A 13,608-nucleotide genomic window follows, 5' to 3' on the forward strand; every position below is an offset into this window, starting at 1 on the left:
CTTCTAGCTGTGACCATTGATGCCGACATACTTCTAGCTATGCCCATTGATGCTGACACAGTTCTAGCTGTGACCATTGATGCCGACTTAGTTCTAGCTGTGCCCATTGATGCTGACATTGTTCTAGCTGTGACCATTGATGCTGACATAGTTCTAGCTGTGTCCATTGATGCTGACACAGTTCTAGCTGTGTCCATTGATGCCGACATACTTCTAGCTATGCCCACTGATGCTGACATAGTTCTAGCTGTGACCATTGATGCTGACATAGTTCTAGCTGTGCCCACTGATGCTGACATAGTTCTAGCTGTGACCATTGATGCTGACATAGTTCTAGCAGTGATTATTGCTGCCTACATGGTTCTAGCTATGACCATTGATGCCGACATGGTTCTAGCTGTGACCATTGATGCTGACATACTTCTAGCTGTGACCATTGATGCTGACATAGTTCTAGCTGTGACCATTGATGCTGACATAGTTCTAGCTGTGACCATTGATGCCGACATACTTCTAGCTATGCCCATTGATGCTGACACAGTTCTAGCTGTGACCATTGATGCCGACTTAGTTCTAGCTGTGCCCATTGATGCTGACATTGTTCTAGCTGTGACCATTGATGCTGACATAGTTCTAGCTGTGCCCATTGATGCTGACACAGTTCTAGCTGTGTCCATTGATGCCGACATACTTCTAGCTATGCCCACTGATGCTGACATAGTTCTAGCTATGACCATTGATGCCGACATACTTCTAGCTATGCCCACTGATGCTGACATAGTTCTAGCTGTGACCATTGATGCTGACATACTTCTAGCTGTGACCATTGATGCTGACATACTTCTAGCTGTGACCATTGATGCTGACATAGTTCTAGCTGTAACCATTGATGCTGACATAGTTCTAGCAGTGATTATTGCTGCCTACATGGTTCTAGCTATGACCATTGATGCTGACATACTTCTAGCTATGCCCATTGATGCTGACATAGTTCTAGCTGTGACCCTTGATGCTGACATACTTCTAGCTGTGTCCATTGATGCCGACATACTTCTAGCTGTGACCATTGATGCTGACATAGTTCTAGCTGTGACCATTGATGCTGACATAGTTCTAGCAGTGATTATTGCTGCCTACATGGTTCTAGCTATGACCATTGATGCCGACATGGTTCTAGCTGTGACCATTGCTGCCGACATAGTTCTAGCTATGACCACTGCTGCCAACATGGTTCAAATTATGATCATTGATGCCGACATGGTTCTAGGTATGATTATTGCAGCAGACATAGTTCTAGCTATGACTACTGATGCCTACATGGTTCCAGCTATGACCACTGATGCCAACATACTTCTAGCTATGCCCATTAATGCTGACTTAGTTTTAGCTGTGACCAATGATACCGACATAGTTCTAGCCATAATTATTGATGCCGACATGGCTCTACCTAAGCAATGCTGTGGACATGTCTTAATTGTCTGCTTCCCGTAACAGGTAATGAATCACGGTATTGATCAGTCGGATCTGGGTAATGTCTCCCAAGTGAGTGGCGGGGGTGGAGGCAGACACAAAGAGCTGTGTGGGTCAGGCCAACCTTTCTGTCTTCAACTCTCTACCATACACATGGCAGCTTATAAAATGACAGTTATTCAATCAGTGAGAATGGTTTTACATCTCCTTGGGCAATATTCTGTCAACCCAACAGCAAGATGATATAAAAAATCGGTCTCACACAATGTACCTGAGAGTTAAATCAAACCAAAGTCTCTAGCTACCCACTCAGCTACACGACCACCATTGTCTAGTGGTAGAGCGTCCACCCAGAGAGCAGAAGGTCTGGGGTTCGATCACCAGCCGTGTCATACCAAAAGGCATTAAAAAATGGTACTTGTCTGGCGCTTGGCATGAAGGGGCTAAAACAAGGTCTGGTCGGCTTGGAGTCAGTATATTCTGAGTGGGGTATTAATGTTAAACTGTGGCATGGTATCTCAGTGAGATGGCACTATAAATTTGCATCAGTCCAAACTAGTACAAGCAGCCACACAAACACATGCATGCTCATCGCTATATAAGTGCAATAATCTTGGACACGAAATCTTCACCTCACTAAGCTACTCAACAATAAACTTTGTCATGGTAGTAATGAGTAAGAATGTTTGACTGCTAAGGATAAGAAAAGTCTATCCTCACATTCCTGATTAGAGCATCTCAATGACAAATGATTCGAATAACATATTTATTAAAATTTAATTGCGGTTCATAAAAATGTTTACATTCCTCTCCTACAACTATCTGACTAATATATCAATATAATTCATCAAAATAACATCTTAAAAATAGAAATCAGAAACTTATTGATTTATCCACAAGGCACTACCACCAAGGTCAAGCACGTATCACTTACTCAGCCACACCATGGGGGTCTGCATGGGTAAAGTAATAAAATTCTTTTTCATATAAATATCCCAATCAACAGACGACCTGATAGGATATAAGATACGAGTTTGGTTTGTAAATAATCTGTGGAGTTTGACTCCATGCACTGGTGGACATATTGTTGTCTTCTCTAAAGATTTATCATGTATTTGACATATGATACATATGAGCCTTCGCAAAATTAGAAATCTGGGGTGGTCATAAAATGCAAAATATAAAATGAAATAGGAATATTTCAATCAACTTGGTCAAAATATTAAAACAATTTGTCAATTTGTAAACAGGCAATGACTTTGAAACATTGATTTCTATTGGATATGGAAAGGGTTTTGCCGCTTTATTTTTTGATGCAGTTGGAAAGAATGCAAACATCTATTTCTTGCCCTAAAGCAAAACTAAAACCTGTCAGACAAGGAGATCTCACTCATGGGGGTTGGAACAAGAATAATCATTTTGACCTTAGTACGCTTTGTCAGTTGCTAACTTATAATGAAACAAATTAATGATATTAAACTTGTATCTGGTATGTCATGAGCAGTGTTTGAAATTTTCATGAAAGTAAAAGGGTCACTTGGTAACTGCAATGGAAAAAGTTTAAAATTTAAGGGTCCTGGAATCAAACACTATCGGAGAAAATCTAAAGGACCCAAGGACCCCCTTAAGTTCGAACACTACATCAGAGAGTGAGTGAGTGAGTGAGTGAGTGAGTGAGTGAGTGAGTGAGTGAGTGAGTGAGTGAGTGAGTGAGTGAGTGAGTGAGTGAGTGAGTGAGTGAGTGAGTGAGAGAGATTTTAAGCTGCTTCATCAATACCCAACTAATATTACAGCAGGGGACTCCAAGAATGGGCTACCAATAATTTTGTACACATGAGGGGAATCAAACCCAGGTCTTCGCCATGACAACGCTTTAACCATAAGGCAACCTGCCACGCTGACACCATTAAAAACATGGCTTTAATTAGTCAAATAGTTAGGAACATTTCAGTATTAAATGCTGCTTACAAAACCTTGTAGGAGTAGGTGTCAAAATATGCTTCAATGTTGATAGTAACAGGCACTAACACAACAAGTCTGTTCTGTCATCCCCTGCGGGCTTCAAGATGTGAAAATAAACTCCATGAATTATAAATGCCTTGTGGGTTGTAGGTGGAAATTCATTTAACCGTTTTTATTGATTATGGTGTTTCACCTGAATGCATACGATACCTGGTAAAGAGAGAATTATGGAGTATGAAAATCACACATTGAACTTTGAATCAATAAAGTCTTAGTAAAAGTGCCAGTGTATAGATTGATGTGACAACCCAGCAGGGGGCATGCAGCACTACCTTCACAGCTCGGCTTTGTTCTCCTGGCTTACCATGACTTAATGGCCTGGCTTGAGTTCCACTCATTTTGTTCCAGCCAATGCTAATGTGGACAGTTAGGAAATCTGTGTTAGACTACTAACAATTTTTAGGCACTTGCAGCCACTTTTAGGCAATGCTTGTTACTTTGAAATTTGTACACACATCTCAGGATTACACAATTTTAAACATACATGCTTACAGATTGATGGCTGGTATTAAATTATAATGAGGTGAGGTGAAATAGGGTTTAATGTTGCATTCAAGATTAATGATCGACATGTGTGTGTGTGTGTGTGTGTGTGTGTGTGTGTGTGTGTGGGGGGGGGGGGGGGGGGGGGGGGGGGGTGAAGTTTGTGAGTGAGTGAGTGAGTGAGTGAGTGAGTGTGCGGAGTGTTATTATCCCTTTTGTGCTGAGCCCCAGGCAGTGTAAAAAACTATAATGAAATTATCATCCGTGGTTACCTGAACAGTGAGGAATGAATAATTTGATTAATTTAATTGAATTCGTCATTTTGCTGCACCTTACTTTAAACTGAGGCTTACACACAAAGATCTCATATGTGAAGAGGTGACATATGAATTCTCACTCATCTACAATCCATTTCGGACATGAATTATATATCATTTTTCACTCATTCTCCAACTATTTCACCGATCCGGAACTATAGTAATCTATGTCACACCAGATGAGCATGAGGGGTCAAGGTTTCAGAAGGAGGGGAAACAGAGGACGTCCTTCTGTATAATTACCATCCACAAGGTAAGGGTGAAACGATACATCGGTGCACCATTAGATTTCATGTGAGGATATGATACACGATACATTTTGTCTGTATTGATACAAGATGATACTCTTGCTGAAATAAGTTACTTACTATTCGTTTAATGACCCCTGGCGTTTTTGTTAGTCAGATATCGCAAAATGTGTTGTAATTAGCTTTTCAATTTCACTAAAACAGCTGCTACGAACATGTGTCTATAGCTAGCCTTCCCATTTGAATGTGCTCTGAAATATTTATTGTCAAGAAGTTTCCATGTGATTTGACATAAATATCGTATCGTGACTTATGTATCGTGATACACATTGTATCATGACCTTGCTGCATTATTTCACCCCTACCCCAAGGCACACCTGGATGAGGCTGTACACTATGGACCTACATCAAAGTCACTCCCACAGTGATGTTTGGTGATCTCGTCATGCAGCTGGGCGTTCTCCTTCTCCAGCTTGGCGTTGAGTTGCTGAAGGTTCTGGATGGTTTCATTCTGGCCCAGCTCATGCAGCTCCGTCTCCGAGCGCAAGGTCACCAGCTCCCTGGTCAGCTCCAACTTGTCATCCTGGAGGAGGGTCACCTTCTCCACCAACTTGGAAGCTGGGGTCGAGGCTGATGTGGAGGCTGAGGTCGAGGCTATATCTGTGCCTGTGCTGGGTGGGTTGGTGGAGGTCGCCTGTGCTGTGATGTTACCTGCAAGATGGGCGATACATGTGTTGAAGGACTAGCCATGTCAGTTGTGAAGCATGGGTTAAACAGATACCATTCACGGCCTATTCAAACTTATTATAATTTATGAGTCAGCAGATACTGATTCATGGATTAAACACATGAAAACATGAAACTTGGATGACTAGTCACATTGTCTAATGCGACTCTCAGCAATATTTCAGTCGGTAAATAATCCAGTCCGGACAAGACAATCCAGTGATTGATATTATGAGGAACAAGCCATGGCGTTGGGGCATGTTGATATTTTTCACAGATTTATTCCTGCTTTTGCACACAAGGTCGGTCGAAATGAAAATGAAAATAAATAGCTGTCTATCATTTGTTTATTAATATGAAAGTCATTCTACCGTGGAGTTAAAACTACAGCTGGCTTCTTTAATCACTGACAGTGATGTAGACATGGAATTTATATGGAATTTAACAGTTTATATTTTATAAGAGGGTCAATGTTACTAGCGGGAGCCATAATAAAAATAAATATTTTTATGTTTAATTTTTTTTTTTCCCAGCTGCATTTCAGTAGGGGCAGCGGTCCCGTGAAACGAAAATATGTATCGAAACCCGGGCAGTATTGATGGTGCAATATGTAATAATAAGACTCACCCTGTACATCTCTCCCTAGCTGTTCTATCCTACTCTCATGTTCCTCTAATAGTTCTTTGAGGGTCTGAATTAGGTCGTCTTTTTCTTCTAGCTGGGTCTGGTGAGTTTTTCGTAGAATTCCCAGTTGTTGTTTCTTACTGTTTTCTTCGTTAGTTAATGTTGACCGATAGTGCTTGTTCTTGTCTGTTAATGTCTGCAACAGAGCAACATTTCATCAAAAATAATAATAAAAGGAATGCAAATGTAAGGGATTCATAAGCATTCATGGTTAGGACGTTTTAAAAGTCAATTTATACAGACAAACAATTGGTGAGATGTAATATTTCCTATCTCTGATATATGTTTCCTATACCCTCCATCAAATCTGGCAAAGAAGTAAAAAATTTATTTGTTTGACCGTGAATACATTTGAACAGAAAATTTATAATTTTTGACTGTTTCAACTTTATTCAATCAAACGGAAACTTAGATTCAAATTCAAACCAGAGACCATATACCGGTATCGGTATATGATCTCTGTTCAAACACTAGATTAATAGTGTCATGAGAAGAGTTATGGATTATCTCCCTTGTATTCACCATACACTTTTACAGAGTAAAATTATAGAAATGTGTCCCATTGGTTTGTTGATATTTGGACAAAACTAATTTCTGAAGGTGACAAAAGATGAGGCTGTTTAAATTTAAAAGCTTAAAACTGTTAAAGAAAGAGATAAATTATCGGTCCAGAAGTGAAGATTTAGATACAATTAGACACATGGCATACATCTATCTAGAAGGAGGGTACAGGAATGTGTTCCCCTCCCCATTCCTTTCTGAAACATACTCAATATTTATACATTTTATGTCTAACCTCACAAAATGAGGTTAAACAACAAACAAACAAACAAACAAAAAAACATGTCTGTAGGCTCACTTGAAGAAGCAGAGCTGCACTTACTCTGATACATGAGGTGCAACTCTTCTGAGTTTAAATCATGCCAGACAACAGATCTGAATATTGTGTTGACGGACAAACTATGTGTCAACAACAGCGATTATAACAGGGGATCTTATGTTCTGAGAAGGGGCGGTCGGGTAGCCTATTGGTTAAAGCGTTCGCTAGTCACACCAAAGACCCGGGTTCAACTTCCTACATATGTACAATGTGCAAAGCCCATTTCTGGTGACCCTTGCAGTGATATTGCTGAAATATGGCTAAAAGTGGCATAAAACCATACTGACTCACAATGTTCCTAGGAATTCCAAAGACCTTGACAAGCCTGGGTTTATAATCATGAATCCATCCAACATTTTCTTAAATATATTATGAATAAACAAAACTAAAATTACAAATATTTTTAACAAGTCTAAAGCCATTTTTCCTTGCCATATTTGTACCCCAAAAGCATCTCATAAATCACAGATATTCCATAAACATAGTATAAAGAATACAGTTATTTCCTAATACAACACTCCCTTGATCAAGATTATGCCATTTTGGATTATTAGTTATGCTTATTTGTAAAAAGAGACTCAACAGGTAAAATAACAAGTTGATTATGTTTTATATTCCTAAAACAATATGGGTTAAATGTGAGCTCCAGAGGGAATATATGTGTATGTGTAAATATTGATAAAGTTTGCCACATACTTGTCAACATATAAGCAGCTACCAGTTAGTATGGAGGAGATATATGTGTATATCATGCAAGGTCTGTTAAATATTGATAGTTTGCCACATACTTGTAAACATATAAGCAGCTACCACTTAGTATGGAGGAGATATATGTGTATATCATGCAAGGTCTGTTAAATATTGATAGTTTGCCACATACTTGTAAACATATAAGCAGCTACCACTTAGTATGGAGGAGATATATGTGTATATCATGCAAGGTCTGTTAAATATTGATAGTTTGCCACATACTTGTAAACATATAAGCAGCTACCACTTAGTATGGAGGAGATATATGTGTATATCATGCAAGGTCTGTTAAATATTGATAGTTTGCCACATACTTGTAAACATATAAGCAGCTACCACTTAGTATGGAGGAGATATATGTGTATATCATGCAAGGTCTGTTAAATATTGATAGTTTGCCACATACTTGTAAACATATAAGCAGCTACCACTTAGTATGGAGGAGATATATGTGTATATCATGCAAGGTCTGTTAAATATTGATAGTTTGCCACATACTTGTAAACATATAAGCAGCTACCACTTAGTATGGAGGAGATATATGTGTATATCATGCAAGGTCTGTTAAATATTGATAGTTTGCCACATACTTGTAAACATATAAGCAGCTACCACTTAGTATGGAGGAGATATATGTGTATATCATGCAAGGTCTGTTAAATATTGATAGTTTGCCACATACTTGTAAACATATAAGCAGCTACCACTTAGTATGGAGGAGATATATGTGTATATCATGCAAGGTCTGTTAAATATTGATAGTTTGCCACATACTTGTAAACATATAAGCAGCTACCACTTAGTATGGAGGAGATATATGTGTATATCATGCAAGGTCTGTTAAATATTGATAGTTTGCCACATACTTGTAAACATATAAGCAGCTACCACTTAGTATGGAGGAGATATATGTGTATATCATGCAAGGTCTGTTAAATATTGATAGTTTGCCACATACTTGTAAACATATAAGCAGCTACCACTTAGTATGGAGGAGATATATGTGTATATCATGCAAGGTCTGTTAAATATTGATAGTTTGCCACATACTTGTAAACATATAAGCAGCTACCACTTAGTATGGAGGAGATATATGTGTATATCATGCAAGGTCTGTTAAATATTGATAGTTTGCCACATACTTGTAAACATATAAGCAGCTACCACTTAGTATGGAGGAGATATATGTGTATATCATGCAAGGTCTGTTAAATATTGATAGTTTGCCACATACTTGTAAACATATAAGCAGCTACCACTTAGTATGGAGGAGATATATGTGTATATCATGCAAGGTCTGTTAAATATTGATAGTTTGCCACATACTTGTAAACATATAAGCAGCTACCACTTAGTATGGAGGAGATATATGTGTATATCATGCAAGGTCTGTTAAATATTGATAGTTTGCCACATACTTGTAAACATATAAGCAGCTACCACTTAGTATGGAGGAGATATATGTGTATATCATGCAAGGTCTGTTAAATATTGATAGTTTGCCACATACTTGTAAACATATAAGCAGCTACCACTTAGTATGGAGGAGATATATGTGTATATCATGCAAGGTCTGTTAAATATTGATAGTTTGCCACATACTTGTAAACATATAAGCAGCTACCACTTAGTATGGAGGAGATATATGTGTATATCATGCAAGGTCTGTTAAATATTGATAGTTTGCCACATACTTGTAAACATATAAGCAGCTACCACTTAGTATGGAGGAGATATATGTGTATATCATGCAAGGTCTGTTAAATATTGATAGTTTGCCACATACTTGTAAACATATAAGCAGCTACCACTTAGTATGGAGGAGATATATGTGTATATCATGCAAGGTCTGTTAAATATTGATAGTTTGCCACATACTTGTAAACATATAAGCAGCTACCACTTAGTATGGAGGAGATATATGTGTATATCATGCAAGGTCTGTTAAATATTGATAGTTTGCCACATACTTGTAAACATATAAGCAGCTACCACTTAGTATGGAGGAGATATATGTGTATATCATGCAAGGTCTGTTAAATATTGATAGTTTGCCACATACTTGTAAACATATAAGCAGCTACCACTTAGTATGGAGGAGATATATGTGTATATCATGCAAGGTCTGTTAAATATTGATAGTTTGCCACATACTTGTAAACATATAAGCAGCTACCACTTAGTATGGAGGAGATATATGTGTATATCATGCAAGGTCTGTTAAATATTGATAGTTTGCCACATACTTGTAAACATATAAGCAGCTACCACTTAGTATGGAGGAGATATATGTGTATATCATGCAAGGTCTGTTAAATATTGATAGTTTGCCACATACTTGTAAACATATAAGCAGCTACCACTTAGTATGGAGGAGATATATGTGTATATCATCTTAGATATGTCAAATATTGATACAGTTTGCCACAAACATGAGCAGCTGACAGAATTAAGTATAGAGGACAGGGGCACTGAAGTGAATGAGGGATCGTAGGGAAGGACAAAGAGACCAAAGATACACCAAGCTTCAAAGTCCATCCTCTTTCAGTAAATACCATCCTCGTAGTCTGTCAATACAATACATTGTGGGTGGAAGAAACAGGGTTAAGTGAAGTGTGCTGTGTTTTTGTGTGATGTTGGAAGTAAACATGTGTGATCATGTGTGACTGTTTTAGGGCAGATGTCTGGAATACAAAAGGAGGGTGCTGTGGAGAACTCGGGTGGAACAAGATCTGCTTCAAAATAGTTTTCTTTCAAAGTATCTGTAGGTAAATCTAGATAACTCATTTGATGGCCATTGAATGTTTTGTGTTATTTATCAAGATAGACTGACATTAATTCTCTGAAATGAAAATATTTTTACAGATAATTTTTTTATTAAAATGTCTCTCACTACTGGACACTGAAGAAATCTTGTGTTGTAGACATGCTTATACTTGAGAATTTGGATATATTTGTTTCAGGATATCTACAGAGACTAATATCAAGAAAGATTCAGGTCTCAAAATTCTCGGCACCTGATTTCCAAGAAAATGGGGTTTAATGTCGCATTCAAGATTGTTGCGCTTATGTCATGATGTGCAAGCACATGTGTATGTGTGTCTGTTTGTACTAGTCTGGACTAATGCTGATTTTATAGTGCTAGTCCACTGAGATACCATGCTGCAGCTTAACATGAATAACCCCACTCAGACACAGTATACTGACTCCAAGCCGACCAATCCTTGTTTCAGTCCTTTAATGCCAAGCGCCAGACAGGGTTACAACAAGTACCATCTTTTAACATCTTTTGGTATGACAAGGAAGGGGATCAAACCCCGGACCTTCGCTCTCAGGGCAGACACTCTACCACTAGACCACAGAGGCGGTCTCTAAGAAAATGAAATGTCTACACAGTTATTAAATGTCTGTACATACCCGCAAGGTTGAAGCAGGATTGTGAAGTCATTTTGTACTGCCTGTTGCAACACATTGTAGTTTTAGAGCCTGAACAGAGAGTTAGTGAGTGAGTGAGTGAGTGAGTGAGTGAGTGAGTGAGTGAGTGAGTGAGTGAGTGAGTGAGTGAGTGGGTTGGTTTTGGGTGGGTGAGTGAGTAGGTGAGTGAGTGAGTGAGTGAGTGAGTGAGTGAGTGAGCGAGCGAGCGAGGCGATTAAAACCTATTAGTGAATTAAAGCCACTATTGGGTGTTTAGGTCCCCCATTAATTTAGCTTCACTCACCGAAAAACAAGGTTCAAGGATAAGTTCTGACAAACATTCCATAGAGGTTGTATAACCTTATGCTTGACATTATCAACCTGAGAAAATTCAGATTCGCTATTTCATGTTTGTTTTTAGAAAAAGATATATAAAAAAGCAGCAAACAAATGAGTCATTTCAAATAGCTGTGATACCAGAATGGCTGGTACATGGTATAGATTTCTCATGATATAATCTTCAAACACAAGTAATCCACCCCCACAGAGTTTAAGGAAAAGAAGACCAAAGTTTATCATTGATTTCAAGTTTTACGTAGGTGTCACTTCAGAGAGATTTACATGTTTCAAGTGGGCATACAGCGTTTTGGAAATAGGTATGTGGGTGTGTGTGTGCGTGCATGCATGCATGCATGTGCACAGCGTTTTGGAAAAAGGTATGTGGGTGTGTGCGTGCGTGCATGCATGCATGTGCACAGCGTTTGGGAAAAAGGTTAGGTGGGGGTGGGTGTACTTGAAATATAAAAATGAAGAGAAACTATTCGGAAAACAATTTACATTTGTTACCCAAACTGTTGTCAGGTCATTGTTATTTAATTTCAGAATATGTCACTATATGATTTAGTTATATGTTTTTTATACTACACCATGACTAACATGCTTCAAAAAGGTAGATGTGTGCAATCCACTCGGGATCCTTGTATGTGTCTGAAGTCGTTCCCTCTCAACATTGCCATGAAAATAAGGTCAAGGACAAATCACCGTCAATTTGTCAGTTTGCATGAGCATCTCCAGTTGGAGCTGAATTGCCATCATGGCGATACAGAGGCAGTATGACACCAGGTGTGATGAAATGGGGTTTAACATTGCATTCAAGAGTATTGCACATATGCATATATTTGTGTGTCGCTGTTTTTACTCATCAAGATTTGTGCTTGTTTTATAGTGCAAGCCCACTACAATACCATGCCGCAAGTTAACATTGATATTCCATGCTGGAATTTTACATTGATATTCCATGTTATACTGACTCTAAGCTCACCAGTCCTTGTGTTATGCCTTTAATGCCAAACACCAGGCAGGGTAACAACTACCACCGTTTACCGTCTGTTGGAATGAGGGACTGAACCACCTACTGTCCATTCTGCTGAGACACCCTATCCACTAGGCCACCGAGGCAATCATATAAACATAGATGATAGATTATGAAGAAAAAACGTTGGATAATTTAAGTTAACAATATTTCTACTTTGTTTGTTATTTAACACTGCACTCAACAATATTTCAGCTGTATGATTATATTTACTGGGATATATACTTGTGATCAATATTTTTTATGTTTGTGATACTGTACTTGTCCACTGTTTGTATATTATTTGTATTCAAATTTTTTGCTTTATAACACCATTGAGCAGGTTGAGGATATTTATTAAAATGGTTCCTAAAAATCATATTGATACATATTGGCCGAAAGTTATCAGTGCATAGGTGAATGATTTGATCATTTTCAGTAAGCTTCACATTTCCATTATTCCTCAAAAGGGAAAGTAGGATATCTCATCGTTATCAGGCAATATACAATGGCATAGTCAACAGTTAACATGTATAGACATACAATGCTTTCAATGTGGAACCATGTTACCTATAGGTGAGGGGAAATGGGGTTGAATGTCACGTCCATGTGTGTGTGTGCGTGCGTGCATGTGCGCGTTTGGCGTGCATATGGTGTGTGTGTGTGGTGTGTGGTGTGTGGTGTGTGGTGTGTGGTGTGTGTGGTGTGGTGATACCAATTTATAATGCTAGCCCACTGAGATACCATGCTGCAGTTTAACAGACGTGACAGTGTTTTTGGTAAACATCCTAGTTTGGACCACTACAAACTACAAATTATACTTGAGAAAGAAGTATAAAATGACAAATATTAGCCTTTGCTGTAATACAGCAATCAAAGGTGTTAATTAGAGGCATGTTATTGTGATTTTTAAAAACAACCAGAATCAAGTATTTATACTTAAAGATCATCAAATAAAAGCAACAAATCCATTTCCATTATCATATGAAATCTCTAAGAGCAGAGTCCATTGCATGATTCAGACTATATATTAAGTATGTGTTTATGAATCACTATCAATTAGTGATGATACCAGGTGTTCGCGAAAAGGTGAGCATTTCCTGGACAAGTGGCATCCATCACAAACACATGCAAAGGCAGTTGAAGTGTTCACCTCAATAGAAACAAGGACATATAGTATGTCATGGAAAAATTGTGTTTAATGCCCTGTTACCAATATCTCAGTACACTATAAGGGTAAGGCTATTTTTCAGGGCATTATCA

General features: G+C 38.3%; 1 protein-coding gene across 3 annotated transcripts in view; it reads right to left on the bottom strand.

Annotated features, from left to right (window-relative positions):
• LOC124133946 (kinesin-like protein KIFC3) overlaps positions 1–13,608 on the bottom strand; it is a 79,459-nt gene that overhangs the window by 21,765 nt on the left and 44,086 nt on the right. For all 3 annotated transcript variants that reach the window (XM_048397689.1, XM_048397690.1, XM_048397691.1), the window contains 2 exons: positions 5,894–6,086; positions 4,947–5,251 (listed from right to left, as the gene is read on the bottom strand). In XM_048397689.1, the coding sequence (XP_048253646.1) occupies positions 4,947–5,251; positions 5,894–6,086 (498 nt within the window). The remainder of the gene's footprint in view (positions 1–4,946; positions 5,252–5,893; positions 6,087–13,608) is intronic.

Source organism: Haliotis rufescens, unplaced genomic scaffold (genome assembly GCF_023055435.1).
Source record: "Haliotis rufescens isolate VD_foot unplaced genomic scaffold, xgHalRufe1.0.p SCAF_17, whole genome shotgun sequence".
Taxonomy (NCBI): domain Eukaryota; kingdom Metazoa; phylum Mollusca; class Gastropoda; order Lepetellida; family Haliotidae; genus Haliotis; species Haliotis rufescens.